This window comes from Engraulis encrasicolus, chromosome 11 (assembly GCF_034702125.1).
Source record: "Engraulis encrasicolus isolate BLACKSEA-1 chromosome 11, IST_EnEncr_1.0, whole genome shotgun sequence".
NCBI classification, from domain to species: domain Eukaryota; kingdom Metazoa; phylum Chordata; class Actinopteri; order Clupeiformes; family Engraulidae; genus Engraulis; species Engraulis encrasicolus.
In genome coordinates this window covers 25,097,922-25,121,422 of record NC_085867.1, presented here as the reverse complement: position 1 = coordinate 25,121,422, position 23,501 = coordinate 25,097,922, and the positions used below count along the sequence as shown (strand labels likewise).

General features: G+C 44.1%; 2 protein-coding genes across 5 annotated transcripts; one reads left to right on the top strand and one right to left on the bottom strand.

Annotated features, from left to right (window-relative positions):
- The first annotated feature begins 60 nt into the window (after positions 1–60).
- On the top strand, positions 61–10,453 carry btf3 (basic transcription factor 3). Of its 3 annotated transcripts, none has more exons than XM_063210266.1 (6): positions 61–177; positions 1,228–1,296; positions 1,465–1,578; positions 3,053–3,254; positions 4,497–4,553; positions 9,978–10,453. In XM_063210266.1, exons 2-6 carry the CDS (start codon positions 1,228–1,230, stop codon positions 10,022–10,024), a joined length of 489 nt encoding a protein of 162 aa, XP_063066336.1. In that variant the 5' UTR covers positions 61–177; the 3' UTR covers positions 10,025–10,453. The 3 variants fall into 3 exon arrangements, with proteins under 3 accessions (XP_063066336.1, XP_063066337.1, XP_063066338.1); XM_063210267.1 differs by having other exon boundaries at positions 126–240; XM_063210268.1 differs by having other exon boundaries at positions 153–393.
- ankra2 (ankyrin repeat, family A (RFXANK-like), 2) lies at positions 10,100–21,495 on the bottom strand. Of its 2 annotated transcripts, none has more exons than XM_063210265.1 (9): positions 21,403–21,495; positions 20,446–20,804; positions 19,673–19,831; positions 18,485–18,550; positions 17,506–17,603; positions 15,672–15,797; positions 15,275–15,341; positions 14,807–14,887; positions 10,100–12,529 (listed from the first exon to the last, which is right to left on the bottom strand). In XM_063210265.1, the coding sequence occupies exons 2-9, from the start codon at positions 20,684–20,686 to the stop codon at positions 12,474–12,476; spliced, it is 894 nt and encodes a 297-aa protein (XP_063066335.1). In that variant the 5' UTR covers positions 20,687–20,804; positions 21,403–21,495; the 3' UTR covers positions 10,100–12,473. The 2 variants fall into 2 exon arrangements, with proteins under 2 accessions (XP_063066335.1, XP_063066334.1); XM_063210264.1 differs by having other exon boundaries at positions 21,397–21,489.
- Positions 21,496–23,501: the final 2,006 nt, after the last annotated feature.

Below are 23,501 nucleotides of genomic sequence, written 5' to 3'. Positions count from 1 at the left end.
GTGCGCCTGGATGCAGGCCTGAGCGTACCGGTAATCTCACTGAACTGGCGACTGCTGCCTGCCAGCGGTTGAGGTTAGGGAACGGCCCACTCCACCGCATTTCTGCTCCGACGTCACTTCCGTCACCCTCTCTCGCTTCCATCTTGCTCTCCGCGTGTGTCTGCTGCTAGCGTGCAGGTCAGTGAGGAGCCCTAAAATACTCTTTTTCCTGCACAGATACTTCCAGCTCCGTGGTGCGAGGTAATTTAGAGCCTTGTTCTCAAACCTGGGAAATTTTTGAGGCTTGGCGGGCCAGGGAAGACAAGTAAACTGGTACGGAATTGAGACGCAGGGTGAACTGGATTGACAGGCCCAGAGCACACCGTATTGTCGGCGAAAGCATACCAGAGTTTTGTCAGTACTTTCTTAATTTAACGGTTTACATTTTAGGGCTGATAAACGATTTGGGTGTTCTGTGTAACGTAAACTTCAACTCTGTTTGACACGTTAAGTTGTAGTGGGCATATTTCACTTTCTAACTGAGCTGACAGTATGCTAACGATGGCTACTTAGCTAGCAACAATGTACAAATGTTGCACTGCTAAATGTGCTAAAGACACTTGACTGCTTTTCTCGCGTGAAGCTAGCAACCCATAGCATCGTCATTTAATCATCTCGCTCGCGTTAAGGAATAGGAATACAGTTTGTGTTAACTGTCCAAGATGATCGAAAAGTCTGTTGCCCTCATCATTTAAAGCGCACAAGAAGTTCACAGTGAGCCAGTGGTTTACAGTCGGAGTTTATTAGAGATAGCGGTGAAGTAGCAAGGCCTGTATGTGACTTATGAACACGATGGGTAGCGCAGTGTAACCTAATAAGATCTAGATCTAACGCACGCCCCCGTCGCTGTCTTTTCAGGAAATATAAACCGCCCCGTAGAAAACCGTATTAGGAGTGTACATTATGGAGAACGATTGCCAATGTCAACAATGTGTATGGAGAATGTTGCTGCTTGGCACTTAGCATATTTTGTTGGTAAAATGGCTTACATGCCGGGTAGTCAGTCGACATGACTTTTGTCCAACGTCGTCCACTTCACACCTTGACTTTTGACAGACCAACCCCTCTGTAATTGTGTTGGTGAAGCTGTGATCTTGGTAGACTGCGCCCATAATGTCTCTCCTTTCATGTACCTATCTATCGCAGTAATCAGATTGTTCCATGCAACATTGTATTTCCCTTTTCTAGATGAAAGAAACGATAATGAACCAGGAGAAACTCGCCAAGCTGCAGGCACAAGTCCGCATCGGCGGCAAGGTAATGTTGCACGAATTGCTTTCTTAGTAATAGATATTTTTAGTGATGTGTGTGTCAATTTCAGTGGTTGTGCATTCTTCAATCAAACGTAATTTCCTTTCCCTTGTATGTCTTGTGCATATGAAGAAAGTGACAATAAAAGCTGACTTGACTATTGTGATTTGACAGGGAACAGCCCGCAGAAAGAAGAAGGTTGTCCACAGAACAGCTACCGCTGATGACAAGAAGCTCCAGTTCTCTCTCAAGAAATTGGGAGTCAACAACATCTCTGGTATTGAGGAGGTAAATAACGTGTTTTTCAGACCTGTTCATATTGCAGCACGTTTTGTCATTGTTTTTACTTTGGCTATTCATCAGAATATTTATTCAAAGTCATCATGCTAATGGGTCTTTTTATGTGCACTCTTGCACTTTTTACACATAGCTGATGCTTTTATCCAAATCAACTTGGTTATTATTTCAGGATCTTGGATATCCCCTCCCTTTAGCAATTTGAGTTCAAGTAACTTGATCAACGGCTCTTCAACCACACATGAAGGGACAGTGACAGTTGTAAGGGTGGCATTTGGACCTGTAGGGGACCTGTATTTTGACCTTTGTTGTTGAGACACTGATAAAGGCAACAGCTGAACTGCTAATAACTTAAAAGTAATGTTAACGATGTTAGTGATGTAAATGTAAAGAAAGATCCATGATAACTTTTCAATGGATTGTCCTCTGGAGACACACCATAGGGAGGGAAGTGTTCTGTTAGTAATTACATTTTACCAATTGGTGGTGTATAGTCCATATCTGCCTATCCGTTAGACCACAGCTGCTAAAAAATCAGTTATTGTATATTATTCCGTCTGCCTCATTGCTTTTGTTGGTAACTGATTGGTGATGGTCGTCGTGGTGAAATGGTTAGGCAGTTGGACTATACTGCCGCGCAAAACAAGAACGCAGTAACTCGAAATGGTCGGGGGGAAAAAAATATTTCGGAAATGGGCTCTACACTACCTAATTTGTCTTGTGTCAAAAAATGGTGGTCCAACACCGTCCCGTTTTATAGAAAAATCATTCTGAAAATCCACAAAAAAAAACCCCCAAAAAGTTACTGCGGTGTTGAGTTACTGCTGCACTTTCTAATGGGAATTGGTTTGGGAGTAGACATTAATACTAGCCAAGAATGCAGTAACTCCTGCAGTAACTCCATTTTGTGACAGTAAAACCAGCCAAGAAAGCAGTAACTCTGTTTTTTGTGGCAAAAAGACATGTTTTTTCGGGAGTTTTTTGTGTGCATTTAATTTCTATCCTAAAAAAGCATTACCAGGAAGTGTCACCACCACTTTACGGACAACACAGTTGTCGCGCCATATAGGAAACTTTGAAGCCTTTTTTCTCAGTTTTCAGAGTTACTGCGTTCTTAGATTGTAGGGCAGTATAGATCACAGGGTTGCAGGTGCAATCCCCTCCCTAACCAATCCCTTCCTGCCTCACCAATTCCTTCCTCCCTCCATGCCTGAAGAAGTGCCCTTGAGCAAGGCACCTATTCACACACCGCTCTAGGGACTGAAACCAATAATCTGTTTCATCTGTTACATCTGTTTGGATAAAACTGCCCGCCAAGTGTAAAGTAACATACATTTTTTTCTCTCCCTTTTCATTAGACCACGGCTGCTCAAAATTCACATCTTTTACAGTATATTATTCTGACGGCTTCATTGGTTTTGTAGTTCACTGGTTGGTGATGTCTGTTGGTCTTTCTATTGCGCAGGTGAACATGTTTACAACCCAGGGGACGGTAATCCACTTCAACAACCCCAAAGTTCAGGCCTCTCTGGCAGCCAACACCTTCACCATCACGGGCCACGCCGAGACCAAGCAGCTGACCGAGATGCTGCCCAGCATCCTCAACCAGCTCGGAGCCGACAGTCTGACCAGCCTCCGGAAGCTCGCCGAAAACCTGCCCAAACAAGGTGTGTGTGTGTTCGCATGAACAGTGAAATAGTTGAGTAGCACTTAATAACTTTTATTGCCGTGTGTGAAGTGTTCTCTGCTACCTGAGAACCATGTGTGTGCTCTGCTATGTCTGTGTGAGAACACTGAAGGTTCACCTTGTGAGCACACCCTGCACAGTTAGTATGTGTGTCTGAACATGTGCATGTGTGTGGGGAAAAAAATAGATTGAAGTTAATCCTAACACGCCCAGCCAGTTTCTGAGAATTTTTTTCGAGGAAGTGTGAGGGATGACACACCGTTTTGTCATACAACCTTATTTGGTATGCTGAGGCAGGAGAGACAAGAATGTTACTACTGGCCTTGAAGGGATTCACACTTGCCCAAATTCACACCACAATGGTGAGGCAGCAAAGGGCATATGAATGTAGGACTGCCTACAGTCTTTCGCACTACTGGCATTACACAGAGCCTTTAGTAATACATTACAACTTGGCCCTGGACATTCTGGTAACGGCAGTTTTATAACATCGGCCTTGTCTTAAGGGTTGTGTGTGTGTGGGCGCGTGTGTGCTCGTGTGCACTTTAGAAAGATACATGATGACTTGTGAGGACAGGTGTGTGTGTTTGAGTTTGACCAACCAGAGACCGTGTGGGGTGTGGGACTGGTCGCAGCTGTTTCCCTGCTGGTGAATATGGCTTGAGTAGCCTAGTGGCAAAGCCTATTTTCAGCCAGTAGCAGCCAAAAGCTGCCTTGGATGTTCTCCCTCAGCCCCAGTCCAATCCAACACAGCCACGTTGGCCTTCTTTTCATTCTCAGCCAGCCTTCATAAAATAAAATTAGAAATGCATTTAAAATAATTGAATTGAGTGGAAATTACTGGTATTCATTCCAAAGCAAAGTCATTTTTTGAGGTTGTTTCATGCAGTTACCTATTGGCATGCCTGTGTGCTGAAAGTGGTTAACTTTTCGTTTCATGTGGTAACTGCTGTTATGATGACGACCTTTTGAGTTCAGGCAGTAATTTACTGGTTTAAAGACTTTTTGTTGCATTCAATTGACTATTTTATGAAGACTGCCCTCTTTCATTCTGTGTACTGTGTATTTGATAAAATCCTGCTATAAAGGCCTGTATCAAAATCTGTTCACCATTTTATGAAGATGACCTTGCATTGAATGGTGCTAAACTAACTATTTACTGAAGGCGCTGTGTGAAAAGTTACTAATTGTTGACTCCTTTTTTCCGTGTTTGTGTTGACAGCTGGGGACGGTAAGGCGCCGATCGCTGGCGGAGAGGAAGATGATGACGATGTTCCAGGTGAGAGATGAACGCTCATCTGCTCTATCTGACTATGGTGCACCTAATGCCTCGCTCCACTGCCCGTTTTCTGGTAGGCCTACTGCTTGGCAAGGCGTGACTCGGCCGACACTTTTTCCTTTTCGAATAGACACGACACGGCTCAATCATGAAGCAAAAAGTGGCGGCCGAGTCGTGCTGTGTCGAGCTGGAGGCCTACCAGAAAACCAGAAGTGGAAAAGAGGCATATGTCTCCTAGTCTCCTATCCTGAGCATACTCTTCTTTATGCTGGACATTTCTCTTGGTCGAATGGCTTAAAGCAGGGATTCTTAACCATAGGGCCGCGGCCCAAAGTTGGCGCTCACAACCTCCTGGGCCGCAGTCAACTTTCAGTTTCGCACCTTTGGGCCGTGGGACCGCTTATCAAATAGACGTGCGTCTTTTCCCTCAAACGCAACTATGTTACAACGCAATGACCACACCCCGTGTTTTTGTTATTGGGTGAGTTTCATTAAGAACAAGACAGTAACACAGCATGTGGTGGTAACACCCTTTGTAATGGGCTAGCCTATTTGAAAAAAGAGAAATGACCAACCAGTTACAATTCCCAGCTGATTTGGCGACGTCTTCTGTGGCCTACTATCCTCACGTTTTAGTAGTTAGAAATAGGTTTTCTGCGGTTAGGCGGTTACTCAAAATAATTCAAGTTGCTGAATCTTTATCCCTTGTACTTGTCCAAGTGTCCCCAACATGACAGTCCTTTAACAAATTTTGCGTGATACTGATGAGTGAGATTAAATGACATTAACAATAGCATTAATTAATATAGGGCTATTCCTTGTGGAAAAAATACTTTAATGATCACCTATTTATTTATAACTGTTTGATCTCAACCAGCTTTAGAATGGCCGTCTATGGGCACCTGCAACTCTGTTCTTAAAATCACCTTTAACATTTGTTTTCAAGAATATGCAACTCACCAAGTATTCAGCAGTATTCACTGATGTCCCTTAACAATTTTTGTAGCGAAATATGGCATCTGTCATGTTTTATGGTAAATAAAAAAATGACATGCCATATTTCGCCTTGAAATTTGTTAGGGACTGCTAGTGAACACCCCTAACCACTTTGTGAGCTGTAGACTTTCGAAAACAAATGTTTAAGATGATTTTAAGAATAGAGTTGCTGGTGCCCATAGACGGCCATTCTAAAGCTGGTTGAGATAAAATCCAAATCAGCCAAATAACAGAGACAAACATGCAGCAAACATGAAATAAACTGTGAGGGGGACTCTAAAACATTGCAGACCACTCAGAAAATGGCCTTAATGTTCAAAAAAGTGGATTTCCCCTTTAAATAAGGGCATCCCATCTGAGAGTAACCCATAGGTAGTGTAGTGGGTACAGTCGGGGCTCTAAATTAAAACCTGCAAACTAGCTAAATCTGTGTGAAAATACAATTTGCAGGGCTCCAGAGTGCGACCAATTTGGTCGCATATGCGCCCATTTTTTTATTTTTAGGCGCACCGGTGCGACCAGCCATCAGTAGAACAACATCAATTACCAGAGAGCGCTCAAAAACGGGGAAATAGACAAAACCCATTTCACCTCAGATTCCACTGTAAACATAGGCTAGGCTATTTGTGTAATGATTTTAAAAATCATGAAATTTTTAGCAGGGTTTGTTAAAATATATATATATCCATCCATATATCCATCTATCCATATCCATCCATCCATCTATCTATCTTCATATTGTAACTCTGTGCTTGTGCCGTGTGCGTAGCCTTATTGCAGAAAAGGCTGGTATGCTGATCTTAGTAGTCAAACACATACTGACTAAAAGGCTACTAATTTGGTCTTTTCTACCAGCCAAACTGCTTGTAGCCAAGATGTGTTAGTTAGGTAGCCTACTGTCATGTCTTTTATAAGGGGCACATTTAGAAGACTAGAATATAGCACATGAAAGGCTCCAGGTCTTTTAAAATATAGCAACAATAATAGAATAATAATAATAATAGTTATAATAATATTAATAATTATTATTATTCTATTATTGTTGCTATTATTATTGCTATTGTTATTATTTGTAATTATTATTTTTTAAAGCTGAGGTGCGTGTGTGTATGGGGTGGTGAAAACATTTGGGTGCACCTAAATTTTGTGCTGGTGCACCTAAAAAAACATTTTTAGGCGCACCAGTGCAACCAGTGCAAAAAGTTAGTCTGGAGCCCTGAATTTGGCCAGTAGAAAAGAAAACTCATTGGCTACTTAGCTGCTACCGAGTGACAGAAGTAGTAAGTTACTTTATGGTGATGTTCTGATAGAATGTCTCTCTTTTTCAAATCCAGAAAAGTCAGCTCAATGTGTTAAAATAAAGCTATGAACAATTTCCATAGATCATACTAAACATGAGAACAAAGGTCAGCAAAAGTCTTTCCTCTAATTCAGTATTTGGAACACACTGGAGCTTTGCTGGGATTTCATTCCGCTACAGTGCAGTGAGCTCTCCACTGGTCTGCAAGTCCCACTATATCAGGGGTGGGCAATTATTTCGGCCCAAGGGCCGCATTGGGTTTAGAAAGTTGACCAAAGGGCCAGATGTCGTAGGCAACTTGCCCGTGCCAATAATAAGAAATGGTGTACGCCAACATAATTACACCATTGTCAGGTATGCCCTTCCTGCTAATTGTATCTAGTTGTAGACTTTAGTAATCTAATCTTAGGTTTCCAAGACCCTTGTTTTAGGTAGCCAATTTAAGAATGAGTGACCATATGAATCTGCATTTTTTTCTTGGAAAGGCTCTGAGGGCCGCATGAAATGGCTGAGCGGGCCGCATGTGGCCCCCGGGCCTGAGTTTGCCCACGTCTGCCCTAAATACTGGATAGATTCACATTTCAGTCAGTGATTAACAGCTTTCACACAGCTATTTTGCCCATTTTTGAAAAATGGTCAATGAATTTCGGTCATGGCCAGCCACCCTAGTGTGTGTGTGTGTGTGTGTGCGTGCATAGCCATGCAGAGGCAGCTGGGGGTTGATGTATTGTCTGTTGTAGAAGCCCATTCCTGTTTATAGCTTTTGGCAACTGGCATCACAGTGCTGAAGAGCAAATGGGGCTTTTTGGGGTTGTTCTGGGGGGCAGCAACTCGTTTGTCTGCTCTCGGGTTCCAAAAGTGTGTGTGTGTGTGTCTGTCTGCCCTCCCCGTCCCAAACGGGCCTCCTTTGTGCCGGGTGGCGAAGGTTCTATTTGATTTGTCTTAGAGTGATTCAGATCCATAAGGTTGCTATTATAATTCTCTCTCTCTCTCACTCACTCACTCACTCACTCACTCACTCACTCACTCACTCACTCACTCACTCACTCACTCACTCACTCACTCACTCACACACACACACACACACACACACACACACACACACACACACACACACACACACACACACACACACACACGCGCACACACACACACACACTGGGGTTCCCACACTTGAACACATGCGTATGGATGTGTATATACATACATACACACATGAATTCCCCCTTGCCCCATATGACGGGCTCCCGTGCTCTTGAAACCAAAGTTTCCCCCAAATGTAACAAACGATTACTCTCGCTCTCTAAGCCCTTGGAAGAGAGCGGGGCAACGCGATGACAAGGGGTTAACTGCCTGTGCCACTGCGCCATTATGGCAGCTCACCCCTTCTCTCTCTCTCTCTCTCTCTCTCTCTCTCTCTCTCTCTCTCTCTCTCTCTCTCTCTCTCTCTCTCTCTCTCTCTCTCTCTCTCTCTTTCTTCCTGGTACCCTCTCTCTCTTGGCAGTTCACCGCATCTCTCTCTCTCTCTCTCTCTCTTTCTTCCTGGTACCCTCTCTCTCTTGGCAGTTCACCGCATCTCTCTCTCTCTCGCGCTCTCTCTCTGTCTCTGTGTGTTGCGAACTGAAAACAATTACCCCTGGCCCCTGCGTGAGTGGTTTCCATCCCCCTGCTCCACTCCCCCCCCGAGCTCCGCACTGGAAGTCCCATTAATCAGATTTCATTTCACAAAAGGGGAAACCTGCTTTTGATCCTCGACAGGACCATTTTTACAGCTGCGCGCTGTTCCAGTCCCCTGGCGTCCCCCTTGACGTGCATGCACCGCACACATGCGGCGCACGCACACACACACACACACACACACACACACACACACACACACACACACACACACACACACACACACACACACACACACACACACACACACACACACACACGTGGCCCACACACAGACCGGTGCAGCATAGCGGAGCTGTGGCCGTGATTGTGTGTGCATGTGTGTGACAGACAGACAGGGACTGAGGAAGCTGTTCAAATTGCCCCTCAGATCAGGTTTCACCTAAACATTGACAGGGGCCCCTTTTGTGTTCAACTCAATTCCCGTTTTCCTTCACTGTAGCACCAGGGAACGATCTTTGCATCGTCCCAGTCTGTGTGAACTGAATTCGGCAGGAGTACAGATGGGGTGGGGTGTGTCTGTGGGAGTTATCCTTTCTTCGTCAGGTGGGGTTGTCATGAGTGCATTTATCTCCCTTCACAATGCAAATGTCTTTTCTGATTGGTTGATGAGGTGACCATTCATTTTGTTGAACCGGTCAAGTGTCTAACTTGGACACGCATAGAATCTTTGCTTGGAATGCTGACTGTGTCTAAGGGATGACGTCGTAGGAATCATGCATGATCTACCGAAAATGAAATGCCGGCATTCCAAACAGATTCTGTGCACGTCCGAGTAACCGCTCGAATAGACCAGGCGCGATGCGATTCAAGCGACAGAGTGCAGCAGCAAGCGATACGAGCGATTGAGGAGACTAGAGTATGTCCGTACAGGCAGAAGGCAAAGCATTCAAGCATTCCCATTGGCTGTGGTCACTGACCTCTATACAGTCATTGGCTGTCTCGCAAATCGCTCTAGTCTCCAGAATCGCTTTTGCCGCGTGACTCAATACAAAGTCAATTACTTCCGTCGCTCGACTCGCTCAGATCGCCGCTGGTGTATTTCTGCGGTAAGATGTGTCCGACAGAGAAGCGTCAAATTTGGTCGCTAGTAGATTCTGGTGCCGTTTTTCGTGATGCCTACAACTTAACAGACAGTCATGAATGGTAGATAAGTGGAGTGACGGGCTTCGAGGTCGACCGGTTCGATGAAGTCATTGAAGAAGGCCTCTAAGCCTCCACCTTGCCATTAACTTCATCGAACCGGTCACCTCGTCCGCCATTATCCCTCACGGGTATGGGCAGCTTTTTGCATGTGTTTGGTTGGTGGCGTGGTTCGTCTGTCTGGGTTTGGTGGAGTGTGTAAAAAAAACAACTTTGCCGATCTGTTAAGGGATGCAGTGTTGTACTATGTCCTATTGCTTCTGTCGTCTCTGTTTCTCATTGCAGCTTCTGATTTTTCTGTTTTTCAGATCTTGTGGAGAACTTTGACGAGGCATCAAAGGACGAAGCTAACTAAGGGGAGACGTGCAAACACCCAAGACCTTTGCTCTCCTCTCACTGACGTGGGATGACGTGTCTTTTTTTCCCAGCCTTTTATTTTTTTTTTCATTCTTTTTTTCAAAATAATTGTTCGCTCACCTCACCCCCTCCTTCTCAAAACTCCTCCGGGTAACCCTCTGCTGCTTTGGGCCCCGTTTGCCTGTCTGAAGAGGTGGAGGTGTGCGAATGTATGTATGTGCGTGTGTGTGAGCGCGAATGTTTGAATGTGTGTGAGAGAGATGTGTGTGTACGCGTCCCTCGTCAGAGCCGGAAGGTGGAGGTGTGTGTGACGGTCGCGAGCTGAACCTGGCTGTTTCTCCCGTGTTACTGAAAGCTACTCCTTTGCAGCCATGAATATAAGTACACGCATACCTGGAATAAAATGTTTGCTATCAAATACCCTCCATACCATGCAGTGACTGTGTTGAGTTCTTCAGCTGGGAAGAGTGAGGGCGGGTCAGTGGTATGGGAAATCTTTTGTGGCAGTAACCGCAGCTTTGGGCGATTGGTGATGATGTGCCAAATGATGGCTTCATTTTAAATCACACTCATTGAATAGTCATTTTTAAGGGATGAAGGGGTTCATGGTTAGCTATTCTGCAAATTGTCAAAGTAATGATTGTTCTGCAGTGTGTATGCTAGTAGTGCGAATCTGCTTAATGCAGAGGCAGAACCTGCTTGCTACATCTTACCCACTCCTAAGTATGGCTCAAAATATTATATTTCCAGTAGTGATATTAGTCATTTCAGTAAGCCATCTGCTTTTGTCAAATTAAATTACCTTTCATATCTATTAGCAGTGGAGTAAAGTGGTGAATCAGCTACTCATTGATGGGGAAAATAAATGACTAAAGCAAACACAATCACCTTTTGGTAATCGGATGTTTATTCTGACGGATAAAGCAGCCCCAGTCATTTCAGCATGTTAAAATCAATTACTAGGAAATATTTGCCATCTGAAAGAGGCCAATCTGACTTAAGCTAGTAATTTTGGCACGCATCAACGACTTCAATTCACTCATTTATCAACTACCTCTTTTTTTCTGGTCACATCCCTTCTCTCACAATGAACACATCCACTGCACATACAAATAAATAATCACACAATGAATAACCTGCTTGGTCAAGCATCAGTGGTTTGGTATTTAAAAATAGTTTTAAAAAATGTTTCCTTCAGATTTGATGGAAGGCAAGACTACGCACAGGTGACGCATGAACCTTCATCTGAAGGAACAGGGCATAGAGAGGCTGACCCCCACATGACTTGGGGCACAGGTGGTTTAGGCTACATGTAACACCCAGTTACCCTTAGTAAGTGGTAATGGTTACTCTTTATTTTACGGTCCACCCTGCCAGTTATATCAATTCGGTATAGTGGAACAAAGTATTTAACATTATGTACTTGCAATGCACCTTAGGGCTTGGTATGGACTGTGTAATATAATTACATAGCTTCACAGGCTGATACATGGAGATACACTGACGACAGGTAAAAATGAAAGTGTTACCGTGTTAGCTTCCCCTAGCAAAAACAAAGTCAAATCGTTTTTCTGCTAAGTAGTAGGCTGGATCTCAAATGGTGCACTTGTGCACTTCGGGCACTATGTTTCAGTGTGTAACTAATACGGCATGTGCACTGAAAAATGAACACTAAAGTGCGCAAGTGCACCATTTGAGATACAGCCGTAGATTTACCACTCCTAGTTGACACATCCTGTTTAACCTTTCCAGAATACCCTGTTCATCACACACAAAACTAGATAAGTACTGGTGGTGGTTTCAATTATATAGTTTAGTGACTGACTACCCCGTCAGCTTCCCCAATAAATGGGGAGACGCACTACTTGATGAATTTGGCTGGTTTTGGCACTAGGCCACATATTTTTCCACACCCGCCACATAACTATATGCTCAGTCGAAAAACAATCAACACGAAATAAAATAACAATACACAAAAACAAAACTGTCTAATGCTTGAGGATCATTTGTCCCTTCCTTGACACATTTTTTTAAATATTATAAATAATAACCAGTCATTCCTGGAGAGGACAAATCAGTGGCACCACCTCACCTCAGCATGACTGGGTGCTTGTCGTGAGCACACGTAAACATGCAGAATGAAACTCCTCCATACAGTGTCTGTCTGTGCGACCATTTGTTGTCTTTGTGGGAGCTTCATCAGTCCATCCAGACATCCATTTATCCATCATTCATTCATTCATTCATTCATTCATTCATTCACTCATTAGTCCATCAATCCATGACACTCTTCATTTTCAGCTTGCCATCCATTCATGTCCATCTGTCCCTCAATTTTTCTATCCGTTCATCCATCCATCCATAGCCCCTTTTAGATGTGTATGTCCATATTGATTGTTGCCTCCTCCTCCTTGTCTCTTGCTCTGTCTCTTCCTCTCTCCTCTTCATTACTCTTTAATTCCTTGCAGCAGCTTCAGTAGGTGGGCCTCCATCACCTGTTGAACTGTGGGCGCAAAACAAAAAGCACTAATTAATTCCACTTCCAACAAATAGTATAAATTTGGGCGACATACAGTATCTGTGTTTTTCTTAAAGGGGATTTCATGTCATGATTTGACAGGACAGCGTGAGGTCATGACAGGAAGCGAGAGGGAGAGAAAGATGGGGCAGGATGGGGAAATGACCTCTGCCCGGAACCAAAACTGGGTCCCCGGCACAAGTCAACGCCCGTTTGAGTAACTGTTTGAGCCACGGCCAGGGTGCGGCCATACAGTATCTGTTTAATATTACATACAAATGCATATTCACCTACAAGAGGTTCATATTACAGTATAGCGTTAAGTACAATCATTTATTTGTTTGGGAAATTCTATAATCAAGCTTAACACATGTTCCACGTTAACCAAACACAATACGCGATTGTGGCATTACATTACGTCTTACAGCATCCGGTTTGCGTTCCCATTTGTAGCAGTTTGTAAAACCTGTTATCCATCCAGGGACCTAAGCCAAAAACTCTAAGGCCCCCCTCGGCCTTGTAGGCACCAACCCCCCCAGGTCTGTCTCACTGGGCCACCCACTCACCCACCACGACCTGTGTCGCAGGATCAACCACCAAGCCCCCCAAATCAGTGGGGGTGGGGGCGCTGTGGTTCTGTGGGCTAAGGGCCATACCATAAGTCCGGAGACCCGGGTTCAAGTCCCACCCACAGTCATTCCCAGATCCTTCCATTCCCCCATCTCTCTCCCACTCATTTCCTGCCTCTATCTCACACATTCACATCAATTAAAGGCAAAATGCCCTGAAATAGCTTATATATGTAGTATAACAGACTTCATTGGGAGCCCAGTGCGGTGACTGTGCTGTGCTGTGCTGCTCGGCTGTTTTCCCTCAAAGCTCTGCAGCGATTGAATTTAGCACATGGCTCCTGGCTGGACCCAGCTCTCTAAACACATGACATCATGCTGCTTGAAGTTTGTCAGGTATCATTAAACAGCCTCTTACCTCCAACAGCTCCACCCCTCCAACCTTAGTCTCACCCTCACCCTCCTTTAGTCTACTTGCCTCTCTAGCCTTACCACTGCCCTACCCTGACCTGCCACCACATCTCACCTCAACCCCACCTCCATCCTCTTTCCCTTAACTGTAAAATCTCCACCTCCAGCAAAAGCCGCTTACTCCCAATTGCTTACGACTCTTTCGCATCAGACTTGTCTGTGCGTATGGAAGCGTAGCCGAATGTGCCTATGTTCAGTCCGGAAAGGTTAGCTGTAGTATCAGAGTCGTCTTTACAACTGACACGATTGGCTATGGGCTACGTATACACCAAATGATACACTCGTAACGGCCAATAAGTGGCCGTTGGCAATCGCAAACAACAACTCCGGTCTCCAGACCTTTGCTGTGTCTCAGATGGCACACTTGTGTGCTTCAGGCACTATGTTCCAGTGCTAATGGCGTATTGGTTACAGACTGAAACGTAGTGCCCGAAGTGCACAAGTGCGCCATCTGAGACACAGCACTTGTAATATAGTCTGGTGTGAATGAGGCAAGAGGAACTGGGCCAGGCTTGGTACAGAGATGGTTGCTAGAAAATATCTGCTTGGTGGCTGCAGTACGGTGTGCTAGCCTACACACTCTTTTTCTCTCTGATGTGTGATACAGCACAGAGACCCTCTGATGTAAACATCCACATAAACACACCCTCCATCTCCACTTCGCTGTTGCATCCAAACCCTTAATTCACGTAAAGCATTCATGCTTATTTAAAACGTTCAGATGGCCCACAACATACACCGTAATCTGACCTGACCTGGGAGCGTTTGATTTAAACCACTGGGATAAGAGTGAAAATGATTTTAAGTTTGAATTTATTAGCAGTAGAATTCAGTAGTTAACACTTAAACTGAAGGGCAGGCACATCTTGGTTTAAAATACAGTGTAGTAGTATTGTATCATGTGGTAATGGTTTTGAGGACTTATTTTTCCACATCTACTGGGATTCAAGGAAAGCTTCTATGCAATTATCACAGTGTCGTACTAAATATATTACCCCATATGTAATCGCACCTAGTGCATTATTTCCAACATCTACGGTAGCTTGCATTTTTTTTATGCTGCGCTGCGCTGCAGCTACCCTGGGGTGCTAACTACATTAGCAACTTCCCATGGAATTTGACAAACGACACACTTGCCAAGTGGTGATGGCGATTTTGAGAAACAGTATTGAGTCCTGTGTCGGTGCTGTTGTGATCCAGACAAATGCATGTTGCTATTTACCGTGTCTGTGTCCCATAGCCACGGCCATGTCCATCGCATTGAAGCCCGAGTCCGACTCCATGGTGGGGTCAGATCCACTCTCTACAGGGAGACCCAAAGGTTAGATTAAGACACACACATGCAAACTGGGAGTCCAGAACAGGCCAACAACACATATACACTAGTAGGTCTATGTTATGAACGCTTACACTTTGGCTAATGTTTTTTTAGGGCTATTAGTACTGTACTATTTGTGTGTGTGTTTGTGTATGTGTATGTGTCTGTGTATCTGAAAGAACTTTTGAGTCAACTTCATAATTGTGATATTGTGCAATATAAATACATATTGTATTGCAGTGTATTGTATATCACTTAGACAAGCTGGCTGCTATTGTGTATGTTTTATAGGTGTTACATAGGTACTGTGCAGACAAAACAATATTTAAAAATACATGAGAATCAAAACAACATACATGCACACACACTCACCTAGGAGAATCTCCACACAGCGCACATGATTTCCATGGACAGCATAAAGTATCGGAGCACCTCCATTCTGAAATGAGCACGCAAACACGTTACGACTCACATACATGAGGTTAATACTGTCCTATTACCATAAGTACTTAGTATAACTGTACTGGGCAGAATAACACGATGACACCTGTGGTAGTGTGCTGTGCTGTTAAGGAAGGTTATGATGGTGGACTCCCCCCGCCCCCCCATTACTAATTGCTGAGCCCTGAGTTGAGCCAAGCAGCACTTAGTGATCACTGCTTCATCACTGACGATTAACAGGTTACTTTTGGATTGATCACCCCCACCCCCCCCATTCATTACTGAGCCCTAACCCAAGTCGAGCCACAGAGCAGTCTATCAGTCTCACCCAGTCGTACTCGTTGACGTCTACTCCGCACTCAATGAGCATCTTGACGATGTCGGTGTATCCCTTGCTGCAGGCCAGCGACAGGGCGCTCTCTCGCCCCTTAGCCAGGAGGTGGGGGTCTGCCCCCTGCAGTAGCGGAGGGGAACAACAACAGTAACACATCAGTTAATTACTTGCCTCAATCTCACTGCATAGCAATACATGTATATCAACACATCAGTTAACTGCTTGCCTCAATCTCACTGCATAGCAATACATGTCTGTCAACACATCAGTCATCTATTTACTCACCTCAATCTCAGATAGTAAAGCAATATTGCATTGGCCAACAAACATTGCGGTGAAGAAAAAAATGTCTTACAACGCAGGTTTGTCACAACAGCAATGCAAATATTGAAACTTAAGGGAAAAATGCATTAAAAAAATGTGATACTGCCCTCCCACATGTTAAAGGCATACTAATTATGATGCACTTCTGTATTTGCTTGACATGATAAAGCAAAATATGTAATCACAAGACTTAAAGGGGTATGCCACTATTTTGGGGCTTAATACAGTTAAAATCGTTGGCCAGGGTTTATAAAGGTGGTAAAGTGTCTTACTTTTTATGTTAAGCGTTGTCTTGCTTTAAGACAAGTTAAAAGAGGGAATATGTCGCTAAGCTAGTGAAAGTCAATGGATCCGTGTAGCATACAACGGTTAACATGAAAAATAAGACACTTTACCACCTTTATAAACCCTGGCACTTTCTTTGCACTCCCCCCCCCCTCTCTTTTTTATTTTTATTTTTAAAATCTTTTTGAGGACACAAGGAAAAACACAACAATTTTTACTCTTTATAGGCTTCAAACCTATAATAAGACGTAATAAACTCATCTTGAATCTTGAATCTTGAATCTTGAAGAGGTGTTATGCAGAACATCATTAGACACATTTCCTGTTTGAGGTTTCCGGTTTACTCTGTTGTCATAGTGATGGGAAGTGATGTCATAATGAGTGTGTGTTGTTACGTTCTGCACATTGAGAGTAAATAGAATGGAGGCCAAAATTCTATTTCATTGTTGAAGCCAAGTTGGAGCCAAGGTTGGACCCAAAAAGACCAAAAAATGGCCAAATCCCATTCATTCCTATGAGAGACATAAAACCCTGTATCTCCCTTAAATGCCACTCCAGGGGGATCATTTTTCGCTCAACTAGTAGGTCCCCTTGCTCTCCAACTTACCAGGGTAAGTTGGAATGTTCCCAAATCTGGCTTCAAAGCGTTGAATGGCAAATAGCGTGGATTTGGCGTCCATTCTATTTACTGTCAATGGTTCTGCAACAGTAACTCAACCACAGCAATCTCCCTGTGTGCGCGTGAATGTCTGTATGAGTGTGTCTCCTTACATTCTGCAACAGTAACTCAACCATGGCCATCTCCCTGTGTGCGTGTGAATGTCTGTGTGTGTGTGTGTGTGTGTGTGTGTGTGTGTGTGTGTGTGTGTGTGTGTGTGTGTGTGTGTGTGTGTGTGTGTGTGTGAGAGAGAGTGCGTGTGTGTGTTTGTGTGAGTGTGTGTGTGTCCTTACGTTCTGCAGCAGGAACTCCACTACGGCTATCTCCCTGTGGGCGTGGGCGTGTGCATGTGTGTGTGTGTGTGTGTGTGTGTGAGAGAGAGAGAGAGTGCGTGTGTGTGTTTGTGTGAGTGTGTGTGTGTCCTTACGTTCTGCAGCAGGAACTCCACCACGGCTATCTCCCTGTGGGCGTGTGCATGTGTGTGTGTGTGTGTGTGTGTGTGTGTGTGTGTGTGTGTGTGTGTGTGTGTGTGTGTGTGTGTGTGAGTGTGTGTCTCCTTACGTTCTGCAGCAGGAACTCCACCACGGCTATCTGGCCGTGAGCCGCCGCCCACATCAAAGGAGTGAAGCCCTCCTCGTCCTGCAGGTTAATCACGGTCTCTGATTGGACGAGAAACAACCACATAAGTGTCAACCATGTGTCGACAGACAACAACTAGTGTATATTGCAAGTCGACATGCACACACCAGAGGCCACATACACTACAGTATCTTGACCATCCCAACTCACAACTCCCAAACAAAATGATCCTAAATCACTATGGTACCCTTTGAAGTAGATTGATAATTAAAGGTGGATTATACAGTATGTTTACCTGTCTGTTTGCAATCTGAATCAGTCAGATTATCCAATGGCAAACAGGTTCAGCACTTTTTTGGCAAAGGCCAAAAAAACGACCAACTTAAACAGAGGTATCAACCCCGGGTTCAGAAAGTAAAAGCTCTGCCAGAACTTTGATCCAGTTCAACAAAGACGCTTTTGCACAAGTCTGTAGTTGGGCAGGTGCGTAGGATGTTATCCCAGTAGGGTTGTCATTCAAGTGTTAAGAAATCCTGCACACTGTCCATTCCACCAGCAAACTTTAATACAACGTTTCGGTCATCCGACCTTCTTCAGGTAAGGTACCTGTACTGGAAATAAACTGTGGAAGGGTTTTCGCTATCTGGACCCACAATTGACACCTTTGAAAATCACACAGAGCAGCACATTGTACATACAGTATGCATGATAACGGCTCCCCTCTGTGGCTAAAGGGTTGTGTGGCCAGTATGGTGTGTGCTGTTTATGCTAAAGACAAGCTTGTAGCCCAAAGGTTGCCGGTTTGATTCCCAGGGCTGCCCCCTTGCATGGGTGAGACATAAATGTAATTTCGTTGTGCACAGTGACCACTGTGTGTCGTGGAGTGGTCACAATGACAAAGGGAGTTTCCCAGGTGGGCTCCCAGTTTCACTAAAGGTGTGTGCAGGGCACGCTGCCTCACCCTGCTCTATGCGGCTGGCCAGGTACACCATCTCCCCCTGGGCAGCCAGCTGGTGGATGGACAGAGCTGGAGGACCAGAGATAAGATACATCATCAGAGATAAGATACATCATCAGAGATCACATGCAACAGAGATAGATACGTACATCAGAGATCACATACATCAAAGATAGATACGTACATCATCAGAGATCACATACATCAGAGATTGGCAGACTCAGATTTCAGCATGCTAGCATTTTCTTGAATTTCGCAAAATTGGACTTGGTGTTTCAAATAATGATACCAGTGCCTTGCCTTTGCAGTTTGTGCAAAAAAAAAACACTGAGCCTGCGAGGTAAACTGTTATGCATCACTAGACATTCTAGGCGAGGCCGCAGAACGAGCAAATAAGCATAAATTTGAAACTGGTTCATGACAAGACCAACGCGATAATTTGTGACAATTGTTGCTGAACTGTAGTGTGCCCTTCAGGGTGGTTTATGCCTCGAGATCAGCGTACCTGCGTCGTGATGCAGTGAGCCGCGCAGTTAACGGAGTGAAGCCCCTCCCCCATCACGCAGGTACTCTGGGGCACCTTCCCAAAATTGTGTCTCGACGCAGGGATAATAAAGACAGCGACGGTGTGAAGGGCGAAAATAGGTCTCTGATTGGTCCTCTCGACCAGCCTGCTCTGTCCTCGAGTCGAGAGAACAAGCTACTTCCTTGTTCTAACCTTCGTCGGTCTACGGACTGTGAGCTCTTCCTTAAATAAGTTGCCCGTGCTTTGTCGTTTGATTTATTTACACGAACCAAAGACAACACGTGCGCTTGCAAGTTACGACGCTGTTTCGAATTGAGCCGAAGTTATTTGGACAGTTGAACAGTGTTCCGAGGTCGAGGAAACATTCCGCTTCGTGCGACCTATCCTCGACAAATGAGCCACTTCTTTGTTCCAAACTACGCGCTGGCTGCCAGTGCGATCAAAAATGCACGTGACATAAATATGTAATGTTTCATTTTCATTGTCGTCGAGTCTGTGAAGCTAAAAAACATCTAGGTTACTCTTTGTATTGAAGGCAGTTTGAGCGTGAAATGACATCGTGCAGACTGCGCTTCAAAACAGGGCATAAACCAAAATTAACTGCATCATGGCTGGGACAAGCTCACTCCGTGGCACTGAAAGGTAACCCGCCCTTTACGACTCACAGTGCACAAGCAGGGGCGTGGAGGAGACCTCGTTGCCACGGTGCTTGTTGGTAAGTGTGGTGGACTGCTTGATGGGGGAGAAGTGCTTGGTGGTGGAGGGCGTGTAGACGTGCCGCACCTGGATACCCGGCGACGGAGACGTCTGGATGTTACACTCCGCTATGGGGGGGGGGGGGGGGGGGGGGGGGGGGGGGGGGGGGGGGGTGAGAGAGAGAGAGAGAAAGAGGGAGGGAAAGAAAGAGAGAGAGAGAGAGAGAGAGAGAGAGAGAGAAAGAGAGAGAGAGAGAGATCAAACAGCTGATTAGCAATGGGTTGGAAGAAGAGCATGGGTTAGTAGTGCATGTGTGTTTAAAGGTGTGTGAGAAAGGAAGGGGGGGATAAAGAGACAAAATGGGATACTATAAATAGTGTATTATTTTGTACTCACTGCAAAACTGCATTTAATGTATACATTTGTGCATTGTACATGTATGCATTGTTGACAAATGCTGAATGGTCCATTTAAAAATCATGGAGGTGAGGTGACTTTGTAGTGCCCTTTTGAGGCTGGAGCCTGCACCCCTGACATTAGTGTTGCCATACGTCCAGGTTTTTCCACGTTTGTCTCGGTTTGTTATGGTCTCTCCTGGAAAATGGAATGACTACAAAGGCCTAATGCACATGTACTTCTTCATATTACCCCGTTGAAATGAACATGTCATTAATGTTTCGCGATCGCGCGTAAATGTGTCCCGTTTTATAGCACTCATGTGACCTTATTATGAATACATTACCTTTGAACAAGACCGATGCCACCTCCAGATCCGAGTTGACCTGGTCCTGAATGTTCTTGCTGTCCTCTTCGTTCAGCGACTTGACGAAGCGCGAGCACACGTTCATGTCGAAACGGTTCGGCAGGATGAACTTGATGCCCATGGCGACATTCTGCGCGTTGGGGTCGTCAGGTGCGCCTTCAGTCTTGATGCCAGTCACATCTGGCATCACGCAGATGCCCTCCATCTCTTCTGAGGCCATTGCACACACACGATATATATATATATGACGCCCAAAACAACAACGAATTAGTCCTGGTTGACCTCGGAGAACTTAGGTCCGAGTGTCTAGTCCCCCATTAGCAGCGCCCTGTGTTCACCTGTGGAAGAAATCAAGGTGCAGTAATTTAAGTAAGGGTTATAACGGGTAGGCATTATCATACAAAGTTATCACTCTTCAGAAACCATGCAAGTTCCACCAACATTACATTAACATTATGCAAAGCTCAGTACTCATTCCGATTCTTTCAGTGACGCGATCCTTTTTTGTAGGACTGTCCATCAAAACATAGTATCATTTCAATTCAAGAAAGAGATAGCTGTTACCGTGAAGACACCAACGCTGGCCACAGTAGGGTAGTATTACCTAGCGACTTGCTAAAAACAGCAACATGCTAATCTTTGTATGCTGATTTGCAATCGCAAATCACTTCATGACCATTTCCCAAATTACGTCCTTACACAATCTATATTATGTGCGGACAGTGTTATAGCGCTATTATTAGACAATATCACGCGTAGGGGTGTAACAGAAGGGCAGCTGGGTAGCATACAGGACGCCGCTATCTTGCTAGCTTTTCAGCTGCTACCTAGCAAATACAGTCGCCTTGAATTGCTACGTCTGAGGATGAAAACAATATGTGAATAACACCACTTTCTGTATCCTCCTACATTCATGTAATAGGTACTTACACTTACTCCTGTTACTGGAAGTGTGCTTCTACAGAGAAGGAGTGCGCCTGGCTTTGCTAGCTGCTGCTGGGTAGCTACAGAGGTATGTTTTGTTGTTATTGCTAGTATGCATTGTGGATGGGATGGATGGAGTATGTTCCTGTCACGTGCTCATTTAGGCCTACAGTGACTTTGCGAGGTCTGTTTGCATAATAATAATATTATTAATAACAACAATAATAATAACAATAATAATAATAATAATAATAATAATAATAATAATAAAAATAAAAATAATAAAAATAATATAGCAATAATGAATTAACAACAACAACAACAATAGCCTAGTAATGACATGATGGCCTAGTAATATTTTGACAGTCATGATCATTTGAGAACTCATTTTATTTGGAAGTGCCTTAGCCTACACCTAGGTCACTGCAGGGCTACACCATTTTAACCCTATCCAGACTGGGGGGGGGGCTAAAAGTGCCCGCACCAACTTTGACGTTGTATAACTCCTTAACAACTTAAGCTATGACTACGAAACTTGGTGACTTTAACTAAAATTTAGTTGGCTACAGTTTAGTACCAAAAGATTGTGTTTATCATTTTTGCCGTTGCCATGGCAACAGTTTTCTGACAGGTATGTCCGACCGAAAATCACTGATCTAAGTCTCATTATTGTTCCTTTTTCATATTTTTTTTGCTATTTCCATTAGTATCAGACAGCTTTGTGAGCATCAAAGTGGTCTGAAGCATATAATCATTAAAATTTAAGTGCATTACCTAAATTTGATGGAAAATACATTATGGCGAGATTTTGGGCATTATAATCAGATAATGTCATAATGACGTCATAATACCAGATAATGACACAAAAATGATGTAAATCTTAGATGTCCATATGTAAATCATCTCCCCAAAGTTTGGTGGTCATACCATATTCCGTTCATGAGTTATGAGGGGGGGGGTCCCCCCCCCAGGCCCAGGAATGCCAAAAAAGCCCAGTCTGAATAGGGTTAAGACACAACAGACATAAGCACAGAAAAAGACAGAAAAACAGCAACAACAGACTCTAAAACAAATGAAAGAGAAAGAGGATGGGGTTGGGGGGGGGGGGTCTGGATTTCAAAAGCTAAAGGTGTGAAAAAGGATTTAAAATAATGATTCCGAATGTAATTCAAAACTCACTTCAACAGGCTCACCTCCTGAAGAAGGCTTCATGCCAAAACACATCGAAGTTATTTAATCGTTTAAAGTAAAAGTGTATAATTGTTTTCCCACTAAAACAAAGGCATTTTAACTACGAAGGTGAGCTATAGGCCTACTGTCACCCAAGAGCACCACCAAAGTGCTGGTTCCAGATAGGCGATAGCACTTGATTCTCTTTCATTCAAAACAATTAGGCCTAGGTAAACCTAATTGAGGAAATGGAAACTATAGGCTAACAAACACCCCATGACTATGAAAATGGGCAAAATAAAGGTATTTTAAAACAGAGCGTTTTGCAGCATCCAGTGTGCTCAGTCACAGACTGCAGTGTTTGTGTCCAAAGGTCTGAATTCAAGTCCAAAATATTGCATGTAGTCACAGTAACAGCCTACATATTGCACTGTTTTTTATTCTAATGTGCAGTGTTTTGTTTCCACACACACACACACACACACACACACACACACACACACACACACACACACACACACACACACACACACACACACACACACGCACACACACATTCTTTTATTGGACACCATTCTCACTCACACTCGTTTTCATTTAGGATGCACATTCAGTATATGGCCTCTCACAGCAGACATGCAGGGGCATGCACATTTTGGGGGGAAGGTGCTCAAGGGCGGGTGGGGGTAATGTGGAACTTCCAGCCGTCTCAGTAAGTTATAGGTGTTAGCCTATATAATATATTGGGGCATTATTGTCTCATGCTTTTGATCGCCAAGCATTAGATGACAATGTAAATGACAAATGAAGAGATGGATCACACTCAGATTCTTCTTTTCAATTTTTTTTACATTGCAAAATTAAACATTAAAAAGAAGAAAAGAAGAACCTGAGTGCCATCCACCTCTTCATTTGCTGAGTTTATTTAACTTGGAGACGCA